At 35.3% G+C, this 13,485-nt stretch overlaps 1 protein-coding gene across 7 annotated transcripts in view; it reads left to right on the forward strand.

Annotated features, from left to right (window-relative positions):
* SLIT2 (slit guidance ligand 2) overlaps positions 1–13,485 on the forward strand; it is a 256,354-nt gene that overhangs the window by 214,280 nt on the left and 28,589 nt on the right. For all 7 annotated transcript variants that reach the window (XM_063157710.1, XM_063157711.1, XM_063157708.1 and 4 more), the window contains 5 exons: positions 853–924; positions 3,358–3,521; positions 8,585–8,709; positions 8,844–8,941; positions 10,331–10,470. In XM_063157710.1, the coding sequence (XP_063013780.1) occupies positions 853–924; positions 3,358–3,521; positions 8,585–8,709; positions 8,844–8,941; positions 10,331–10,470 (599 nt within the window). The remainder of the gene's footprint in view (positions 1–852; positions 925–3,357; positions 3,522–8,584; positions 8,710–8,843; positions 8,942–10,330; positions 10,471–13,485) is intronic.

The following is a 13,485-nucleotide window of genomic DNA, read 5'->3' on the forward strand; positions in this document are numbered from 1 at the left end:
GAACCTCAGTCCCTGGTCATAGAGCTTCCTCTGAAGGCCCTTCACAGCGCCATTAGTCTTCTTTGGACAGTCTGTATTAGCTTCCCATCTTTCTTATACTGTGGCACCCAAAATTGCAATTTTCAAGGTGAGGCTGTCCCAGCCCAGAGCAGAGCAGAACAATCCTCTCCCTTGCCCAGCTGGCCACGCTGTGCCTGATGCCCCCCAGGACAGGGCTGGCCCTCCTGGCTGCCAGGGCACTGCTGGCTCGTGTTCAACTTCCCACTGACCAGGATGCCCTGTGCCTTTCCTGGCACTGCTTTCCAGCATCTCATTCCTCAGTTTGAACCTACATCCAGGATTGCCCCATGCCAGGTGCAGAATGCAGCGCCTGCCCTTTTTAAACTTCATGTGGTTGGTGAAACCAGCAGGTTTTCTACAAAAGAGATCCCAGTAGTGATGCTTAATGAAGTCTTTAATTTTATACCTCTATATGAAATTTGGACAAAAAAGTTAATACTTTTATTAACGGTCAGTGTCTGTCTGTTCTGTGAATCCATGAAAGATTAAAAAGATCATGAACATAATTAATGCAAATTTCAGGGAGATGCTGAAAAAATCAGAAATTCTTTTGCTATCTGCTATCTCTAAATCAAACTGTTACTTTGCATAACTGTGCCTACTTTTATCAACTTTTATTTTTCAATTTTAAAATAATTGCAGTATTTCTATTTCTTATGAAAATCCAGGATGAAAAAAATCAATGAAAAAAAAAAGTGAAAAGATGAAAACTGTTGAAAAAGAGGAAATTTGAGAAGTTAACCTGATGATTTTTTTATGCATTGATATTATTGTGTTTCTTCTCTCTTTAAGGTCTTTACATGGCAATGATATTTCTGTTGTTCCTGAAGGAGCCTTTAATGATCTTTCAGCATTATCACACCTGTGAGTATTCAGCTTGTGTACTGTGGTGGGTTTTTTTTTTTTGTTATGCTTAGCCAAGTTCATAGAGCCAAACAAAGATATAATGCAAAGTTCTCTGGAAGAAGCTCGTGTAGAGGATGGCCCCTGGCCAGAGAGCAGCTCAGCAGAGAAACTCTGGGCCTGCTGCTTGGGCTGCAAGTTGAACTTGTCTGCCCTGTGTCCTTATGGCAATGAAGGATAAAGACACTGAGCTGAATTTGAAAGTGAGCAGCCAGGGGATTGAGGACACTGACCACTGCTTTCTGCTTGGCCCTCCTAGGGCCACATCTGGGCTGTGTGTCCAGTTCCTCCAGTACAAAGCAGATGTTTATGAGCTACAGCAAATCCAGCGGAGGGGAAAGCAGGGTTGGGAGGTGGCTTGATCAACTGAGCTGTAAGGAGAAGCTACAGGAACTGGGCTTATCCAGCCTGAAGAAAGGGATGCCAAGGAGAGACCTAAAACTCTTCAAGCCTCTAAGGATTACAGCAATCCTGAGATGGAGACTCAGAGGTGGACAGTGAAGAATCAGAGTAAAGCATCAAAACCTGCAACAAGGGAAATTTGATTGAACATAATGAAAAATTCTTCACTGTGAGGATGATTCAGCAGGAGAATCTCCATCCCTGGAGATTTTCAGAGCTCAGATGGAAACATCTGAGCAGCCCTGATTACCAAGGTAGCCCTGCTTTGTGCAGGAGGTGAGAAATGGATGAAAATTATTCTATGATTCTCTGTCAGGGTCTTGGAGACACTAAACACGTCACATCTGATTTCAGAACATAATTTAAGACAATAGTTTTCCGGTTTTTAATTTTCATTGGGACCCTAAATTAGAACAAGCTACCTTCTGCAAATGTCGTGGTGTTTTTGGAAAATTAGGACTTTGAGGAGTATGTTGACTAGTGCCTTTAGATATATCTGGGGGCTTAAGTTTTTGAACAGCAGCATTTGTCAAAAAATTATTTGTTTCTCATTTAATATTGTCCATTTACATTTAGCTCTCAGAAATTTCATTCTGGTTAAGGTTTCAGTCATTGATAACACATTCAAATGCTACTAGTAAACCAATTTATCTGCATGAAATATCAGTAAAATTTGGATAGATTTGATTGTTCCTGGTATTGTTTTCTTAATGGATACTAGTTATCCTTGTTAATGTTTTGATTTTAGCAGAACAATTGTGTTAGTTCAGGCTGACATCCACTTTTGCAAATACAGAATGGACAAATTCTAGGTATTTTTGCTTGCATGGGAAGTTCCCTTGTTACTAAGTTTCCTTTTTTAATTGCTCTGACTTAAGCCTGACAAATATGTATATTTTCTTGAGTACAGCTTGAATGTATTAAAAAGTTAAAATGAGAGGGCTTTCTGCTCAGTGAGGCAGAAAAGAGTGTTTCAGCTCTGGTGGTTCCTACTGCCTTTGCTTGCCAAAGACTTTATTGTATCTCTAGAAGACCCACTGATTCAAAGCTGTGGAAAGCCTTGAAACATCTGGAGAAGAGGATGTTCTAATACAGCCATCTGATAGTGTTTGCACGTGTTGAGATTGCCTGTTAAAAGTTCCATGATTACTTTATTTCTTGAAAGGAACGTGAGTACATCTTTACAGAATAGCACAAGGCTTCAATCCTCCAAATTAACTACACAATGTCTCATTGTTTTCAGAGTTTTAAGAGTATTTCCAGTTTATAGCAGAGAAAATAAACACTTAAAAATCTGTTACAGAAATTAATTCTGAAGATCTCTGGCTAATTTTTTTTTAATTAAAAAAAAGTCACAAGGATCTTTATTTAAAGAAATGGATTTACTTTCATAATGAAGCAATTCTTATGTAACTACCACAAAGCTAGGATAATGTGGTTTTATTTACTTATGCAGCAGAAAACTCTTAGAGAATTCTGAACATATTTGTGAGTTCAGTGAGACAACTGCAAAGAGGAAATAATTAAATCCAATTTGGAAGCTTAGAAACAGATGGTTTGTACCAGCCTCAGAGCCATAAACTGAAAAGGAGAAATATCAGGGCAGAATTATATGGATTTTTCTTGACTGCTTCAGAAGACATACTTTATTCTTGTTATCTTGTTAAATTGCCCAGGATCAGTTTCACTCTGCTCATGCAGCTGATCTTCACTGTCACAAACCAACAGTGAAACAGATCTAGTTGGTATTAGCTCACCAAAGCTCACACATAGTTCTTTTAAGAATATCTGCATTTCTGGACTATGTTCTACTAAAACTATCACTTCTTGATCTAGAACCCAAATCCAAACAGTAGTGCTGTAACAGTATTTTTGTTGTGGGAGAGCAGGTTTGTGTTCTGAATGGTTTTTGCCAACCCATTTTCTGGCTTCTTTTTTAAAAAGCAGCCATTTAAAACTTGATTCTCTTCTTTATTTGTCTTTTTTCCATAGGGCTATTGGTGCAAATCCTCTCTATTGTGATTGTAATATGCAGTGGCTATCTGACTGGGTCAAATCAGAATACAAAGAACCTGGTATTGCACGTTGTGCTGGTCCTGGAGAAATGGCAGATAAACTTCTTCTCACAACTCCCTCTAAGAAATTTACTTGCCAAGGTACTGTTGTTGTTTTTTTTCTCTTCAAAGTGTCAATTTTTAATTTTTACAAATAGTTGAGCTGCGAATTACAAGTCTTTTGTACTCAAAAGACATTTATTATAGAATCCTAACTCAGCCTTTTCACTTTTACTCATACTTAAGGGTACAGCCATTGGTTCCATTCAGGAAATGTATTTATTTTAAAGATTTTAATTCCTATCTCTTTTAAAATAAATAGAGAAAAAAGTATTTGGAATTGCAGTACAGTATTCCTCATGATGTGCCTAGTACATTGGATGCACACAGGTACTTTGTTCTGCCTCAGTTATGAATAGAGTTTAAACATCTGTCCTTCCCTCAGTATTTTTTCTGCAAGCTGTTCACCATAAAAACTGTAAATACATCAGTAATCTTTGCAGTTTGCTATGAAATATATAATATGTCTCTGATATTTCAGACGAAAGCACAAACCAAGCCATACCAAAAACAAACCAGATAAAAGTAGATAAAGGAATGTGATAACCACTATAGAGGTCTTGATCTAAAATGTTGTTAAATGGGCAGGTGTCCCAGGGCATTTAATTCCATGTTGGTACCAGTGTTGCTGGCATTTATATCACAACTTATATTATTGTCTGTTAATTTGTAAGTTCATTTTCTGAACTGTGCTATTACTTTTCTAAAAAGTACCCTTTTGCTTACATCAAGCAAGGACTTGGTTTGTTAACTGTTAAATCTTGCTGTATTCCTCTGATTTATCCCTTAAATATTTTGAAAACAGAAATCTTCTACTGTGACTTCATTTTTTGTGGTCCTGATTTAAAAACATTGAAACTCCAATTAAAAAAAAAAAGTGTTCTTATATTTCTAAGCCATTGCTAAGCTCATTGTGATTTCTGAGGCATCAGATGAATAGGATCTTTAGTCTTGTAGAAGTAACTTATTCTCAGCCTCTACTTGAAGCTGTTTTGACTTATTCATCTTTTAATGTATCTTCAAAGATGAACTTTATCCCTTTGTCATTTTGTTCTTAAAAAAGCAAAGCAGTGGGACTTTGTCAGAGTTTGTCTTATCCAAAGTTGTTCTTTACTGCATATTTAATCTATTCAGTCTTTTCTCTTTAGACTTCCTGTCAAAAAACCTTTTAACCTTTTTTTAATTTTTTAATATAAAAAAACACTGGAAGCCATCTTCTTACTTGTGATGCCAGTGAATTTTTTTTTACCTCTGAATCCCTCTTGAAGCAGTACATCTCTGAGGTCATGGCAGTGTTCATTGCATATGACACTCATCTGTTGAAAAATCTCTTAGCCTCATTTTAGATAGGACATTTGCTGGCCCATCTGATCATTCTTTACCAGTGTCCACTGAACCATATTGCAGAAATGCTTTTATTGCACACTGGCATAGGGACAAGTGAAGGAATATTTGCATGGATATTTGCATGGATATGAGGAACCTGTTTAGTTATTTTCTAGCTTTGTCAGTTTTACAAACTGTATCCTATCACTCTACAATCATTGTTACATTTCTGTCAGACAATCCAGAAATTATATTATTCCCTCTTTCCCATCCAAAAAGGTTCTTTATATGATTGTGCAGGGTAAGAGCTGTGTATTTGTTTCACTTCCAAGAGTGGAGATCTGGTGTTATGAATATCTTTGAAAGAAAATAATTTTCCTGTCGCTGTCCTATGAAGATGCTTATAATTACAGATTGCAAATCAACAGCTTTTCAATGTCATGATGGCCCTATAAGGCATTTTGAGTCTGTTGCTCAAAGATAAGTAATTTTGTCTTTTGCTTAAAAGTGAACTGCTGAATAATAGAAATTAGGAAGATGCTGTGTTCCTATTAGAACCAAAATTTTTGCCTATGAAGAAAAGGGCTGTTTTCAGAATATCTGTTGATGGTCTGCTGCTGTATGTGTATTTACAGGAAAAGAGTAATATGTAATTCCCTCTTATCACTATCTGTGTATTCAATTGATGATGAATTGGGTGCTTGAATTTTACCTACATAGTGAATAGTTCCCAGTGAAAATGGCATTTCACATTGAAGTCTCATCTCAGTCATAAAGCTCAAAAAATCACTGTACCTTATTTTAATTTTATGAATTCTTTAATTGCAGGAATCATCCATTAATATTTTCTCCTTCCAGTTATTTTCCTACATTTGTGGGTGGGATTTTTCTTTCCTTTTTTTAATGTGGCCTCTAACAGCTTCTCAATATTTTACCTCTTTATCATCCTTGCCCTGCTTCTAGAGATTCCAGGGCCTTGTGGTTTTCTGATACCAGGTAAGGTTATAAGTAGATCTGGAATGGGTGATCTGCTTAAGAACCTTCTGACCTTCCTTTTGTGTACCTCAAGCAGAATTCTTTCCTAAGACACGCATGCGTACTGTTCGTTTCCCCTGTGATGAATTTACAGATGATTATTGATGATACATCATTTGGTATATTGTGTGAGCAGTTTTTTTATTTCAAAAGTCTGGGTTTAAAATCTGAGTTATCTAACTGAAATTATTACTTCCATTGCATTGTACTAAAATTGGTGATTTCATTAGCAGTGTAAATACTGCTTTAGAGGCCATATGCAAGAGAGGAGTCAAAAAATGTCAGAGCTTAGTTTTTCTTGCAACAAGTTTCTTTAGAAGCTGGTTTGAGAGTGTTTGTGTCATGGTTTTTCTTAAAACATCTTAGCTACGTGTATATATCTATGTCAATAAAATACTATTAGTTTTTCTTGGTTTACAAAAGAATTTTTTTTCTCAGGGCTTACTCAAGAACATAGATGTCTACAATTTGAAAACTTAAACTAGCCAAAAGGTTATAAACCACATTCTTTTTCACATACAAGTCTTTTAACAGATGCAAGCAGGAAGAATAAAGGAAAAGTATAGTGAAAATGAAAATAGGTTCCAAAATACCTTTACATTTTTTTTTATCTTAAAACTGAAGAATGATAAATCAGACTATTACTTTATATTGCATACTACATATACATTCATTTGAAAGAAATAAAGTACAAAATCCGATAATGTTGCTTACTTTCTTGTTGAGACTTAGGTTCTCATTTTCTGTCTCTGTTTTGGAAGTGAAATTTAGAGTGCTAATCCATTTGGGAACAAAAGCTTAGTTACTGAATGTTTTTTAATTTGTGCCAATTGATTAGCATTTTATTGTATGAAAAGTTGAAAAGAGGATATAATATTCAGAATAAATAGAAGGAAGGATTGACTCCCAAGGTGCAGCACAGTATTACAAATTTTAGTGCCTCTTTCACTTAATTTTTTTAACAGAACCTCTTAATATACTCAATAATCAGCAATAGTCCAGAGTACAGTCAGGACTTTCTAGATGTTGATTCTATGATGTTTTTTTCAACTTTTCCACCTCTTCTGTGCTCTGATCTAACAGATACTTTGACCAGGTATAGATTTCTCTTTCAAAATAATGTAATGAAGAGAAAAAAAAACAATGGTCCTTACAGATTATGGTTTTGGCAGTAAGCACCTCATCACATATTACTGTGTTCTGCTTGCAAGCTGTGACACAGAAGGATACCAGCAACTACAGATTGAAAAAAAAAAAAAATTAAAAGGTCATCTGCTCTTTGTCTAACACTCCCTACTGGATCCTTACAATCACATGGCTTCCTTCCAGGCCAGCTCCTTTACAATTAAAGTGAGATTAATTTTCAAAAAAAATTAAGAAAGTTAAGCAATCTAAGTTTAAAAATAGAATAAATCCCTCTATCTAAGCAAAGCCCTTTTAGCTTTGAAAACTCTGCAGTTTGGCTCATTTTGTGTAAAACCTGTTAGAGAGCAATTGTGCATTTGCTGTAGTAGGCCTCAGGAGTTTGGAATTTTTTTTCCCATTTAGAAGAAATCACTGTTCCTTTAAAGGTGCAGTTCATCTGTGGATAACAGGAGCTTTTTTTAGTAGGAGAAATCTGAATCAAACTGAAGGCAGTATTGTCATCAGGCCACAGAGCTGGGGATAGAGAATGTATCTTCATTCTCTTAATTGGCATTTGACAAAGTCACCCATTTTCTCTTACAGTAATCAAACTTCACCAAAATTATGAAAATTAGTCATTATTCATACACAGGTGTTTTCTAACTTCTAACAAGTAAGCCGTGATTTCTTCAGTTGTTTGACAAAAAAAGAAACAAAAAGAAACAAAAAAAAAAACACCCTGGAAAAGATGGTTCCTGACTTGAAAATTCACCATGAAATGGTTGTAAAACCAGGAAACTACAGAGAAAGAAAACCTACAAAATATTTGTATAACAGAGATAAGATTTGTGTACACCAAAGCTCAAGTCTGGGTTCTGAAACTTAGGGCTTTGTCTATTTCCATTTCTGATTTCTTTCATTATAATCATTAATAGAAGAAGCTAGACTGCAAGCATGGTTTGCACTCTTCACTTGCACATAGGTTTGAGGCACAGCCTACGTGTTTTGTGGGCTCAGCTAACACAGTAATGCACAGAACTGTGGCTGACCCATAAGGAAGAAAGACACAGTATAGAGCTATTTATGGTGAGACAATGCAATTTACATTACAGTTTGCAGATGTTCAAGGAATTTACAGTAATTTTACCTTTTCATTTTGCCATCTATGTGGTCCTGCAGATAGAAAACATGTTAAAGCAGAAATGCATTTAAAGAAGTGTTCTCAGTAACACCATCATGGGGCAGATTGAAAATTGTGATAGCCCACTTTCTCACTGGAACAAAGCAAAAGTTGAAATTGTGTTCTTCCTTTTGTTAATACAAAGGAAAGGTAATTATCATGCATCAGAACTCTACAGCTTTCAGCGGATAGGAATATGGGAATCACTTTGTTGTCAGCTGCTTAACAAAACTAAGAACTGGTACCTAAACCAAAAATCCAATCCTATATTTACCTGGTCGCATCAAAAGAATGAAGGACAGTTCAGCATTTCATTAATATAAAAACACCATAAAGTCTAAAATATAAATTTTAAAATTTAAAGCAACATGTCAGGTAGACCCTGTGCAGTGTAAATTAATAGTTACTTGTTTCTGACTATCCAATTTATATTTTTAAGGGCCTGTGGATGTTAATATTCTTGCAAAGTGTAATCCCTGTTTATCAAATCCATGTAAAAATGATGGAACCTGCAATAATGATCCAGTTGACTTCTACAGATGTACATGCCCATATGGTTTCAAGGTAGGTGCTGCATGAAGAGGAAAAAAGCTCACTGAAATGTAAGCTCATCCTTAAAAACCTTTAAGTATTCTTTGTCTCCCTTCCACTGGTGCGTGTATTTTCTTCTTACGCTATAATTGTTGTTCCCTGTGTAGGGTCAAGACTGTGATATTCCCATTCATGCTTGCATTAGCAACCCGTGCCAACATGGTGGAACTTGTCATTTGAAAGAAGGAGAAAAGGATGGTTTCTGGTAGGTTTTTTAATTGTAATAGCAGGATGGAAAACTACTGAGATTTTTATGGTAAACTAATGGTGTTAATCTTTAGGTTTACTGGTAAGAGCACCACAAAGGCAGATTTTAGCACTTTGGATGTTTTCAGAACATGTTGCCATCCTTGGAAAGCTTCTAGAGCTTTGAATCTGTTAAAAACAGTAACAAATGACTGTGATTTGTTGAGGCATATCAGGTCAAGACAGCATAGTATTGACTCCATTATGTTAATTAATAGCTAGCTAGATCCCTGCTGAAAAAATCTCGTAATTCATCTGTTGTTGTGTGTATTACTTCAACAGACAGCATGTAAATGATAAAATGCAAATCCCAGTGAAACAGAAAATTAATGATTCATTTGAAACTCACTATGCCAGCAGATAAACATGCTGTGAGCATTTTTAATCTTGAGTTATTTAATCACACAGTACAATTACTCCAGATATACTTCATGAATTATGAAATAAAGTTCTTTAGCATTCTTACGTGAGATTATTAGTCATTTAATAATCTACACCTCAAGCTTGTTAGAAATGACACTTCAAAAAGATACAATTCATTATCCTGCAATTCGTTATGACATTAGTCTTACTTTTAATCCAAATTCTGCCCAAGGATTAAACGGTCTTCTATTAAAAATTAAGCGTATACATCTTAATACTATGCCTCAAGAATTTAAATTGACATAGTCACGCCTCAGAATTTGATCTTTTTGTTTTATTTGTTTGAACACTAGGTATTTTGAAAATCAAAGCAATGTCATAGTGAAAGCTTCAGAAATTATAGGTAGTGCAAATTACATAAAAATGTATGTGTAGTCATGTTTGAGTGACTTTTACATTACCTATCTATTTTGATTTATTTGTTTTGCAGAAACATGATTAAAAGCAAAAAAAATAAATTACTGCTTTGTAGAATTTATGCAGGCTTTTGCTTTTTATATGAATGCATGTACATTAAACAGAGTTTTATATTGGTGCATTTAACTGAATGATTGTGGAAAACTACTATTACATACCAATCGCTGATTCCACAATATTTCCATGTATTTACCCTTAAAAAAACCAAAAGGATCACTTTCCATAAGAAATCTAATCTTACAATGTAAATGAAGAATGGTTTTTAAAAAGAATACTCCATGATTTAATTTAGCAGGGTCCTTAAATTAAAGACTGAGATATGGCTTTAGAAGTTTTTCTGTCATTTAAAATACTTGGTAATTGTTTGATAAAAGGGCTTTTTATATTATATCAACCATGTTCTGTTGTGGAATATTGTAATCTAATGTAATTCTATTAATTACAGAACTCCTTGTCTGGACTCCTCACCTAAAATGTCCATGTGGTTATTTGGTTTTCTGTACTACAGGTGTACTTGTGCAGACGGATTTGAAGGTGAAAACTGTGAAGTAAATGTTGATGACTGTGAAGACAATGACTGTGAAAACAATTCTACTTGTGTGGATGGAATTAATAATTATACTTGCCTTTGTCCACCTGAATATACAGGTAGGAGTATAAGAGAAAGCATGGGTAATCCAAGAATTCCCAGAAGAAGAGTAATATTTTCCACTTTGCAGGTAGCTGCTCTACAACTGACTTAATACCAGGTGTCCCTCCATTTTTTCTCCTGTATGATTTGTAGTCTAAATTAGATTTAATGTCCACTCATTAATTCCTTGTTTAGTTTTGAAATTGTAGCACTTTTATATTTCAAAGGTCATTCAAAATGTGCCCCTCCTTACTGTTTGCCTAGACACCCCAGTGGAGGACCTCTGTAGCTGTAGAAATCTGAAAAATATTCTGCTTTTCTCCTTAATCCTCATTTTACTATAAAGAATTTGTCTGTGCCATTGGGAAACTGTGTTTGGCACCCCTGGATGCTGTCCTGTACTCCACCAGAAATATTAATGCCGAGTGTGATGCTTCCTGCACAAAATAAAAAGACAAGTGTCTATTGTTTCTGTCAGTTGGCAGGCAAACCAAAGCACATCTTTTCTTTGTCACAGAGGATCTCTTGCTTGCTGTCACGGTCTCTGTGGAAATGGAGGATAGTTGGAACAGCAGCACGGAGGAAGCAGGATCAATTGTTTGCATTGATAATTTTTATAGGACTTCTAATGGGACAAACCTATTTTCTATTAGATAGTTGACCACTAGAAGAGCATAGAGTTTAAATTCAATACAATTTGAAATGCATAAAAAAGAAATGTAACATCCACCATAGTTTGGGAATTAATTCTACTCTGTCATCCCATATTTTTACTTTAGTCGATCAAAGTTGAGCTCTGGGAAGCTGTAAGGAGAGGTAAATGCATTAATTAATTTCATTTATTGAAAACCCAGCTAACTCCTTTCTCATCCAAAATGTTTCCATCACTAGTTCTACATACTGCTGGATTGCTTCCCTGTTTTCAGGTATTCAAATTTAAAGTCAGTATTTAAATATTGGGAATGCACAATGAGTGAAGATGGTAAAACAGAAGTATAAGAAATACAACTTCATACTCTAATAGAGGTATTCATCCAGTACTTATTCTGGGTAAATTTTTGGTAGAAATGCCCCTATGCAGGATAAGCTACAATATCTAAAGCAATACAAAAGCCACAAATCTGTTTAACAATACATGGATGATCCATATGTGGAAGGACAGACACAATCTCATAAGAGAAAATACTGTTTTGCCAAGTACCAATACGTTAATACCTAAGTGCAATTGACAGTTCAAACCTTGGAAAGGAGCAACAGGTAACAGCCTCAGTAAGCAGAAACAGCAGTTGTGCTGCAGTTAATATTTCAGGTACAGGTGAGTCAAGTTCAGCTCCCTTGGGAGCAGTTGTGATCTCCTTTAAGAATGGGGTCAGGTTTTCTCTTGTGTAGGCTGGAAGAGGGCAGAGCAAAGTCACATCAATCCAGTATTGCTCTTCAGTGGCTTCATGCTAAGAGGTTTCATATACCTATTACATAGGAAATAGTTCACTTGCAAGTGCATTCCTCCTCTGCAGCTTTGCAGGTGTTTTTACCTGTGTTGCTCATTTCTACATTTTCAGCCTTACTTTGGGTGCCTTTAACTGTTAGAGTCAGGTAGTTGGATTCACAGGACGCCGTGGGAAGGACTGCTTTTATTTAATATCCATAAAGTGGATACAAAGGATTGCCTATATGTCCTAGCCTAAAACTTTGATTAAGTGTTCCTGTTGCATTTTTGGACTATTGTAAATGAAATGTAAATTTTTAATTTACAGTTGAAATAAAAATTAATGCATTTCTCTATATACCTCTATGGATAGAGGAAAAAGGAGAGAATAAACATTGATAAAATTTTAGATGTTTGTATTGCAGTTGTACTTCTTTAGTCATAATACAAGACAATGCATTTTTAAAATTTGTTTCATATCTGTGCATAATTTTACCATAATCATAAAATGAGTTTTATAGATACAATGCCCACTCATAATATCTACTGAAGTCAGTAAGACATGAGAGTAGGTGAGAGCCTTCTCACCAGCTCTAAAAGAAATCAAAACAATCTATTTCTAATCAGTAAGTTTAAGCCTCCAGTTAAAAAATGTTGAGAATTTATAATAGCTCATCAGACTTTTTAAAAAAAGATGCTTTTCTTTTAAATGCATCACTAGAGCCTCTACTCATTTTGCACTAATCGTAGCAAAAATTTAGGTTTTCCATTACTAAGAGGAAAGTACAGAATTCTCCAATATACTGTCTATCATACAAAGCATCTAAGAATAGGACACAATGCATGAGACCTTAAGTGCTTTTTTAAATTAGTTACAAGGTGAAAATGTGAAACATTGAGCTAGCCAAGGGGTCCTCACATCTGTCATCCACGGTCTTACATAATAAATAACCTTCAGTATTAAGAATTAGACTGAAAGAAGTCCGGGCACATCAGGATCTCAAAAGGGTAATGTTCTTAGTATAAAGTAACTGTGCAGTTGCCTCAAGTGTGTATGAGGTATCAAATAATTTGTAGAACTTGTATTTTTCTCAGGCCTTTAACCTGAGCTGAATGATATATAACAGAATCCCTGTTAAGTATGTAACAGTAATTTTCATGGGGAACTTTGTAAACATTTGGATTGTGATATTTGTTCTAACAGGTTAAAGTAAGATATGCATATTTCTAATGTTTGCTTTTTATGAAAGGATTTTTCACTAAAGGAATTCGTGTATTAGCTGGTCAAAAGTAGCTTTATAATCAGGAAAACAGGCTATATATTCATATTCAGTATATATAAAGATTTTTAAATTCAGGGGTATTGATCTCTAGTTCAGAAAGTCCCTGTGCCTCTAAGTGGCACAGTGTATATACTAGGAAAATATTACTGTAGGCTTGTCCTGTCCTCTTTTAATTAGGTTGACAATGCCCTCAGTTGTCCTTGTTCAACATGTCACAGCATAAATGTGCTCAACCTGGAATCGCACCAGCCCAGAATATTTTCCTTGGTGAATGATTACCTGCAAATATGCTTTACATTTCAGCAGCACAGTATAAGGAAGAA

The sequence above is a fragment of the Melospiza melodia genome, chromosome 5, assembly GCF_035770615.1.
Source record: "Melospiza melodia melodia isolate bMelMel2 chromosome 5, bMelMel2.pri, whole genome shotgun sequence".
NCBI lineage: Eukaryota > Metazoa > Chordata > Aves > Passeriformes > Passerellidae > Melospiza > Melospiza melodia.